This window comes from Oncorhynchus mykiss, chromosome 30 (assembly GCF_013265735.2).
Source record: "Oncorhynchus mykiss isolate Arlee chromosome 30, USDA_OmykA_1.1, whole genome shotgun sequence".
In the NCBI taxonomy this organism is placed as follows: Eukaryota; Metazoa; Chordata; class Actinopteri; order Salmoniformes; family Salmonidae; genus Oncorhynchus; species Oncorhynchus mykiss.
This window is the reverse complement of record NC_050570.1, coordinates 39,762,686-39,772,329: the sequence shown is the minus strand read 5'-3', so window position 1 is coordinate 39,772,329 and position 9,644 is coordinate 39,762,686. Positions and strand designations below refer to the sequence as shown.

Genomic DNA, 9,644 nt, shown 5'->3' with positions numbered 1-9,644 from the left:
TATTGATCCTTTTCACTTTGATCTGAAATTGCGCTATTGGACCTGTACATTTACATCTACAACTCCTGATCTACAATAGGCACATTTTTATAGCCTTACCTGGAACCAAACAGTCAACTTTGAAAAGTAATTATTCTTATTTAACTAAGCTACTTACCTTTATTGGGGGAAAAAATTGTTGATTCCTCACAACTCCTTATTCATTATTTATTTTTAAATCATTGATACATTCAGAGACTAACATGCTATGTTTTTTCCGAGGCGTGGGATATAATATAATATGAATAGAATGTTATTGTTACATTCTATCACTATGGAAAAGCATTCATACAATGCGTAATTACATAATAAACAAAGAATATAAATGATTAAAGCATACACCCATATCAATATAAATTGAATATGTTTTTTTGTCCTGACTCTTCTGGACATTTTTTTCTCCAAGAGTTGTAATCCAGGAAAACTGTAAATACTGCAAAAAGAAACGTCGCGTAGGAATCTTTGATTTATTCGGGCTGAGTGTTTCCCCGGAAGATATTTTCGGAGGACTGTTAAAGCCGCCACTTCCTTCCCACGTGAACCGCTCCATGTGAGCACCGCTTTTACATCAAATAACTGTTTGTATCCAATGATTCTCGTTAACAATACCATGGATATTAACGAAGATGACGAGCAATTAGGTGAGACGTCTGAGGAGGATGACAGCGAATTATCTGACGGAGAGGTAACTGAATATTCAATAGTGTGGTGCTTGGTAGCTAGCTAACATTAGCGAAGTTAAATAGTAGTTAACGGTAGTTAGCGATGTCTTTGCTAACTTTACTTTAGCTAGGTTATAAAAAGCTTTTATTTGCTGTGTTTCTTTTTCATTAGCTTCAAGATGCATTTGCAAAGGGTTTGTTAAAGCCTGGATTGAACTTTACAACACAAGAACCGAAGAAGATTGTCAACAATGTGGTGAGTGCGCAACCCACCATTGTTTCCAAAGACTTAAGTCCTATGTAGGCTATAATCGTTAAGCCTGGTTAAACTGGTCAGGATCATTTTTTCTCTCTCTAAATGGTTAAACTAGTGAGATATATGATTATTGGAAAAGTCTGCGTTTGCTTCATTTTTACCATCATCCTAAATTAAGTTATTGAATTGTTTTACTCTCTCATTTATATTACGTTACTCCATGATGTGGACAGTGTGTTACTTACTACATTACACACGCTGATGGGGGGGGATTACATACTGTTATTAGAGATTTATTGTCAACATTACACACTATCAATTGCTTAAACGGATAAATGTCTTTGATTTGTGTCATACACTCTTGGGGTTGCAGGACTTAGAATGCAGCTATAATTTTCTTTCTCAAATGGCGCGAATAATTCGGGTAGGTCTCCCCATAAAATTTGCCACACACCAATACACAAATTTGACTGTCAAATGTATCACTTTGATAACAGCCAACCGTTGTCACTGTTTGTATTCAATTTTTTTTATTTCACCTTTATTTTAACCAGGTAGGCCAGTTGAGAACAAGTTCTCATTTACAATTGCGACCTGGCCAAGATAAAGCAAAACAGTGTGACAAAAACAACAACGGAGTTACACATGGGATAAACAAACATACAGTCAATAACACAATAGAAAAACATGTATACAGTGTGAGGAAATTAAGTAAGAAGGTAAGGAAATAAATTGGCCAATAGTGGTGAAGTAATCACAATTTAGCAATTTACACTGGAGTGATATATGTGCAGATGAGGATGTGCAAGTAGAAATACTGGTGTGCAAAAGAGCAGAAAAACAAGAACAAATATGTGGATGAGGTAGGTAGTTGGTTGGATGATGGCTGTGTACAGCTGCAGCGGTCGGTAAGCTGCTCTGATAGCTGCCGCTTAAAGTTAGTGAGGGAGATACAAGTCCCCAACTTCAGTGATTTAAAATATATATATATATATATATATATGTTTATTTATTTTTTGCAATTGGTTCGTCATTGGCAGCAGAGAACTGTAAGGAAAGATGGCCAAATTAGGTTTTGGCTTTGGAGATGACCAGTGTGATATACCTGCTGGAGCGTGTGCTACGGTGTGTGTTGCTATGGTGAACAGTGAGCTGAGATAAGGCGGAGCTTTACCTAGCAAAGACTTATAGATGACCTGGAGCCAGTGGGTTTGGCGACGGATATGTAGCGAGGGCCAGCCAACGAGAGCATACAGGTCGCAGTGGTGGGTAGTATATGGGGATTTGGTGACAAAACGGATGGCACTGTGATACACTACACCCAGTTTGCTGAGTAGAGTGTTGGAGGCTATTTTGTAAATGACATTGCCAAAGTCAAGGATCGGTAGGATAGGCAGTTTTACGAGGGTATGTTTGGCAGCATGGGTGAAGGAGGCTTTGTTGGGAAATAGGAAGACGATTCTAGATTTCATTTGGGATTGGAGATGCTTAACAAGTGCAATACACCAAATGAAAGATAAACTTCTTGTTAATCTACCCATCGTGTCCGATTTTCAAAAAGGCTTTACAGCCAAAGCACAACATATTAGGTCATATGTTAGGTCAGAGCCAAGTCACAAAAACACACACAGCCATTTTTCCAGCCAAAGATAGGCATAAAAAGCAAAAATATAGATACAATTAATCACTAACCTTTGATCTTCATCAGATGACACTCATAGGACATAATGTTACACAATACATGTATGTTTTGTTCGATAAAGTGCATATTTATATCCAAAAATCTCAGTTTACATTGGCACGTTACGTTCAGTAACGTTCAGCCAAAGAAATATCCGCCATGTTGGAGTCAACATTAGTCAGAAATAGCATTATAAATATTCACTTACCTTTGATATTCATCATGATGCACTTCCAGGAATCCCAGTTCCACAATAAATGCTTGATTTGTTGTTCAAATCCAAATTCCTCCTTGTTGTTAGCGCGTTCAGCCCAGTAATCCATCTTCATGAGACGCGAGCACTAGGTCCAGACAAAGTCCAAAAGTTCTGTTTGAGTCTGTAGAAACATGTCAAACGATGTATAGAATCAATCTTTAGGGTGTTTTTAACCTAAATTTTCAATAATGTTCCAACCGGAGAATTCCTTTGTCTGTAGAAAAGCAATGGAACGAGGGCTACCTCTCATGTGAACGAGCATAACGAGTATGTGGCACTCTGCCAGACCACTGACTCAATGAGCCCTTATGAGCCCCTCCTTTACAGTAGAAGCCTCAAACAAGTTTCCAAAGACGTTTGACATCTAGTGGAAGCCTTGGGAAGTGCAATTTGACCCCATAGACACTGTTTTTGATAGGCCAAGCTTTGAAAAACTACAAACCTCAGATTTCCCACTTCCTGGTTGGATTTTTCTCTGGTTTTTGCCTGACATATGAGTTCTGTTTTACTCACAGGCATCATTCAAACAGTTTTAGAAACTTCAGTGTTTTCTGTCCAAATCTACTAATAATATGCATGCATGCATTTCATTTTACGAGCATTTAAGAGCAGTTGGAGGCCACTGAAGGAGAGTTGTATGGCATTGAAGCTCGTTTGGAGGTTTGATAACACAGTGTCCAAAGAAGGGCCAGATGTATACAGAATGGTGTCGTCTGTGTAGAAGTAAATCAAAGAATCACCCGCAGCAAGAGCGACATCATTGATATATACAGAGAAAAGAGTCGTCGCGAGAATTGAACCCTGTGGCACCCCCATAGAGATTATGATTAGTTTTGGGGCTCCCAAGTGGTGCAGCTGTCTAAGGCACTGCATCTCAGTGCTAGAGGCATCACTACAGACCCTGGTTCGATTCCAGGCGGTATCACAACCGGATGTGATTGGGAGTCCCATAGGGCGGTGCACAATTGGCCCAGCGTCATTAGGGTTTGGCCGGGGTAGGCCGTCATTGTAAATAAGTATTTGTTCTTATATATACAGTGGGGGCAAAAAAAAAAAATCCATTGCTTAACCTCTTTGAGAGGCTAGTTAAGGATCATATCACCTCCACTTTAACTGACACCTAGACCCACCTATATTTGCATACCGCCCCTATAGATCCCCAGACGATCCAATCGTCTGCACACTGCCCTATCCCATCTTGACAAGAGGAATACCTATGTAAGAATGCTTTTCATTGACCATAGCTCATAGCTTTAACACCATGGTATTCTCCAAGTTCATCATTAAGCCCGGGCCCTGGGTTTGAACCCCACCTTGTGCAACTGGGTTCTGGACTGCCTGACAGCTGCCTGACATGCTTCACAGTAGGTATGGTGTTCTTTGGATGCAACTCGGCATTCTTTGTCCTCCAAACACGACGAGTTGAGTTTTTACCAAAAAGTTATATTTTTGTTTCATCTGATCATATGACATTCTCCCAATCTTCTTCTGGATCATCCAAATGCTCTCTAGCAAACTTCAGACGGGCCTGGACATGTACTGGCTTAAGCAGGGTGACACATCTGGCACTGCAGGATTTGAGTCCCTGGCGGCGTGTGTTACTGATGGTAGGCTTTGTTACTTTGGTCCCAGCTCTCTGAGATTCTGTTCCAATCCGATCCCTGGCTGCGAGCTCGTGTCCCCTATGACGTGTGTCTGGTGTGTGCTAACTTCTAGCTGGCTAGTCACCCATCTCGCCCCGTTGCGATGGACTGTTTTCTGATCAAGAGAAGAGTGCGGGTAGAAAATGAAAATCCAGACCCTGTCTGAGGGGGCCGAAGAAGAGGGAGATAAGAAAGATGAGTCGGAGAGAGAAAAAATTGTGAGCCACGACGTGAGGGAGCACCAGAGCAGTTTGTCACTGCTAGCTGCTCCAAAGCCACCGTTAGCTGCACTGTTAGCACAGCCACCGCTCCCTCTGATTTAAGCCAGTCACCTGTTGAAGAACCAAGGCGCCCTCATTTTGTCTGTCGTAGTTGAAGTGTACCTATGATGAAAATTACAGGCCTCCTCTTTTTAAGTGGGAGAACTTGCACAATTGGTGGCTGACTAAATACTTTTACTAAATACTTTTTTTCCCCAAATTGGTGTTGCCCTGTCTAGTATGTGAATCACAGGTGGCTTTTCTAATACTTATTTTCTTCATGGTTGTGTACAGGAGGGTTTGAAACAGTGCCTCGCCGACTTCCGTAAGAACACACTACCCTGGGTAGAGAGGCTGGACATGGTCAATCTCCCAGCTGATGACATCGTTGCCAAGTCCGAGGGCAGACTTGACAACAAGGCTAGCGGAGACCTCAACCCGGATGACGACTTCCAGAGAGAGATGTTCTTGTGAGTGTATTGCCCCGATACATGGGTGTTGAATACATGGGTGTGGGGCTCCCGAGTGACGCAGCATCACAGTGCTAGAGCCGTCACTACAGACCCTGGTACGATCCCGGGCTGTATCACAACCAGCCGTGATCGGGAGTCCCATAGGGCGGTGCACAATTGGCCCAGCGTCGTCCTGGTTAGGGTTTGGCGAGTGTAGGCAGTCATTGTAATTAAGAATTTCTTCTTAACTGACTTGTCAAGTTAAATAAATTTAAAAATCCATTCGTATCATACTGAAGAGAGACTTTGGTGGAATTTTATGCTCTTTAAGCTATGGCAATTGTAACACATCCTCTCTTACGGTGATGTCCTCCAGCTACCGCCAAGCCCAAGCCGCTGTTCTGGATGCGATGCCCCGGCTCCTGAAGCTTAAGATAGCCACCAAGAGACCTGAGGACTACTTTGCAGAGATGGCCAAGTCGGACCAGCAAATGCAGAAGGTAGGATGCCCTGACGTAGCCTTAGACCCAGAGATATATTGCCATGTCTATGTGACTTAATTGCATCAGGTATTGGTAAATCTCTGACAGCAAAACTGTTATGAAAAGAGTTGTTTTACTTTTCTGTAATTGCCTGTTTATGGCAGATATATAATACTTTTTTTAATGCTTAAAAACATTATTTGACAAAGTATCCTGACAAAAATCAATATCCTCTTTAAATCACATTGGCTATGCATGGAGGTTGGTTCAGGTTGTCTTGTTATCGCATAATCTCTAATCTGCCAGTCTGTCTTGAGCTCTCGCTTGCCAACTAGCAGCATTGTATCATGGTACTGGCCCACAAAGTTTCCTGCACCAGTGAGACTATGACGGACATAACTGTATGCATACAGGTGAGACGTGTCATACAAGTCCACCAAGAAGGAGTATTAGGATGAAGTCATTTTGATTTCCTCCTCTTCCACTAATCTAATGTCTGGTCGAGTAGTTGGCCGTTTAAAAGAAGGAAAAATGTAAGAAATGCAAATCAAGCTAGCTAACTAGCTACTTTCACAAGGATAAAGGCACAAGTTGAAAAAATAAATTGACACTGAAACAGCGGATATTGACTAGCCAGATGGACAGAGGGAGACGTGCTTTATGCAAGGCGCTAACGTACCCATGGTGGGCTATCATTCTTGCATTATTAGTGCAATCACTTCCATAGTGGTGTCGTGTCAATAAATCACCAGCGGGCACTCCTAATAAAACATTATCTTACACGTGGAGGCATTCAAATGGATTTCTATTGGTATGGCTGTTGAATCTCACATTTGTCCAGCAAATTCTGACATTTTACTGGCACTGAAACACTGGTGTGGTCATGTATAATGCGATCCATTGTCTTTTCCCACAGATCAGGAAGAAACTCATCATGAAGCAGACAATGATGGAGAAGTCAGAAAAGGCCAAGAAACTAAGAGAGCAGAGGAAGTACGGCAAGAAGGTCCGTATCCTCTCCTCCCATCTCTTTTTTCCTTAAAGGACAGCAGTGCACTGGCATGTAACTTTTTATTATGTCATCTTGGTACAAGTAGTCATATGAAATCTGTCCTGTAGGTGCAAGTGGAGGTTATTCAGAAGAGACAGAAGGAGAAGAAGGCCATGATGTATGCCGTGAAGAAGTATCAAAAAGGTAGGTCCTCAGTTGTACGTGTTGTGGCCTACGACCCAACTTGTTCACACTTGTTGTTATTAAGTGGCTCTGGTTGACAGCAATCTGCTAAAACTGCCCAATGTGATTCATGACGTTTAAACACCCTCCTCTCTCGTAGGCATGACTGACAAACTGGACTTCCTGGAAGGAGATCAGAAGACGGCTAAAGGAGGAGCTCCAGCTAAAGGAGGATCAGGGAAAACAGCAGGAGGCCAAACACCTGATAAAAAAGCCATGAACAAAAAAGGGTAAGACGCCACACACAGATGTGAATGTCGTGCACCAATGCTTATTCTCCACTACCTACCTATACTCATTTGTATTCAGTGCTTTTTACAACACATTTGTGTGTACTGTACCTTGACTCAAACCTCTGACTTGACAGCCCCAATGCTAAGAGGAAGTATAAGGACCAGAGGTTTGGTTTTGGCGGAAAGAAGAGTGGAACCAAGTGGAACACCAAGGACAGTCACAATGATGTGTCAGGGTTTCGTGCCAAGGTGGCTCATGGGAAAGGAGGAAAGGGGGGGAAAGGAGGCAAAGCGGGACCTGGAGGAAAAGGAGGAAGGGGCCCCTCCAAAGGAGGGACTGTAAGTGACTGACAGACGTCATTGATCACATTTTGAAATAAAGTAAAAAATAATTGATTGTTTAATTACATTTTTCCCTGTTATGTTATTTGAAATTGTAGTTATTTTGTAATTTTGCTCCTTTTCTAATATGTTTTGTGATTCTTCAGAAACGACCGGGCAAGAATGCACGCAAGAAGATGAAGGGTCGCTCCTAAGGAGTTGAGTGCTGAAGGTCCTGCAGTTTGATTGGTCCCTCGGTCTATGACATCAGCCAGGTTTGCACCTCGTCATCAGTCTTTGGTTACACACATTGCATCCCAGCGCATATATTAAAGAGAAGTGCTCTCTTTCTATACTTAATCACACACACCAACTGTTATTGAGCCCTTGGGGCAGTGGACTGATATGAAGGAATTTGTGTCACTATGACCCAAGATGTCCACTTGCATCCTGCCCTCAGAATGATCTTTCCTAGAATATCGCTGAGGCTAGATGCGGACTTGGCTGCATGTGAGCTTTGGAATGTCACCTTGTGCACAACCTGACTGAGCGGAACCATACCATATACGCCAAATTCAATAGCTGCCCTGCTACACTCCCTCTGCAGAGGGGTGGTTTAAAACCCCAAACATGAATTTGGACATCAAAAGACAATTACATTTTGTTTCTTTTATTACCGCCTGTAAAAAAAAAAAAATGTTTTAAAATAAAACTTTATACATTGTTGTATCGCGTGTAAGTTTGATGCTATTTTGTGATGTTGATTAAAATGATCAAGCCACTTCAATAAATATATGCTGTCATTTAGTTTTTGGTAATACTTATAGATTTTTAGCAAAAATCTGCAATTTTTCAAGTCTGCGAATTGACACTGATTCACTACCCCTAGTGACATGATATTTTGTAATATTGAACAGCTGTCATGTTTGGCCTTTAACATCTATCAATAGTATTAATATGTGATGGGCCAATGTGTTACTTTCTATAGATCTGGGTAAATGTTAAATCTAAAAAAAAAATTATTTGGCACAAGAATAACCCCTGGTTTAGCCTGAGGAGTATACTGGCTTCATCAATAAGTGCAGCGACGACGTCGTCCCCACCGTGACCGTATGTACATATCCTGACCAGAAGCCATGGATTAGAAGCAACATCTGCACCGAGCTAAAGGCTAGAGCTACCGCTTTCGAGGAGGGGGACACTAATCTGGACGCTTAGAATAAATCCCACTGTGCCCTCAAACGGGCAAAGCATCAATACAGGACTAAGATTGAATCCTACGACACCGGGTCAGATGCTCGTCGGATGTGGTAGGGCTAGAAAACTAATGCGGACTATAAAGGGAAACTCAGCCACGAGCTGCCCAGTGAGCCTTCCAGATGAGCTAAATGCCTTTTTATGCTCGCTTCGAGGCAAGCAACACTGAAGCATGCATGAGAGCACCAGCTGTTCCGAATGACTGATCACGATGTGAGGAAGACATTCAACCTTTATGGGATCGGTGTGTGTTGTCATTTTTTAGGTGAAAAATTGAAAAAAAGGATCCGATCCTTATAAACAGGTTGGCATTCACAAAGTCACGAAGCCAGACTGATTACCAGGATATGTACTCAAAGGATGCGCTGACCAACTGGCAGGCAAGTGTCTTCTCTGCCATTTTCAACCTCCCCTGACTGTCTGTAATACCTACATGTTTCACACAGACCACCATATTCCCTGTGCCCCAGAAAGCGAAGATAACCTGCCTAAATGATTACCGCCCCGTAGCACTCACTTCGGTAGCCATGAAGTGCTTTGAAAGGCTGGTCATGGCTCACATCAACACCATCATGTTGGAAACCTTAGACCCAATTCGCATACCGCCACAACAGATCCACAGATGATGCAATCTCAATCGCACTCCACACTGCCCTTTCCCACCTGGACAAAAGGAACACCTACGTGAGAATGCTGTTCATTGACTACAGCTCAGTGTTCAATACCATAGTACCCACAAAGCTCATCACTAAACTAAGGTCCCTGGGCCTAAACACCTCCCTCTGCAACTAGATCCTGGACTTCCTGACGGATCGCCCCCACGCTGATCCTGAACACTGGGGCCCCTTCTGTACTCCCTGTTCACCCA

The 9,644-nt window shown here is 42.4% G+C and overlaps 1 protein-coding gene across 1 annotated transcript; it reads left to right on the top strand.

Moving 5' to 3' along the window:
- Positions 1 to 502: 502 nt before the first annotated feature.
- Positions 503 to 8,322, top strand: ebna1bp2 (EBNA1 binding protein 2). The gene is made up of 9 exons (XM_021599702.2): positions 503 to 724; positions 874 to 957; positions 5,092 to 5,267; positions 5,626 to 5,749; positions 6,648 to 6,737; positions 6,851 to 6,926; positions 7,066 to 7,195; positions 7,333 to 7,537; positions 7,687 to 8,322. The coding sequence occupies exons 1-9, from the start codon at positions 629 to 631 to the stop codon at positions 7,732 to 7,734; spliced, it is 1,029 nt and encodes a 342-aa protein (XP_021455377.1). The 5' UTR covers positions 503 to 628; the 3' UTR covers positions 7,735 to 8,322.
- Positions 8,323 to 9,644: the final 1,322 nt, after the last annotated feature.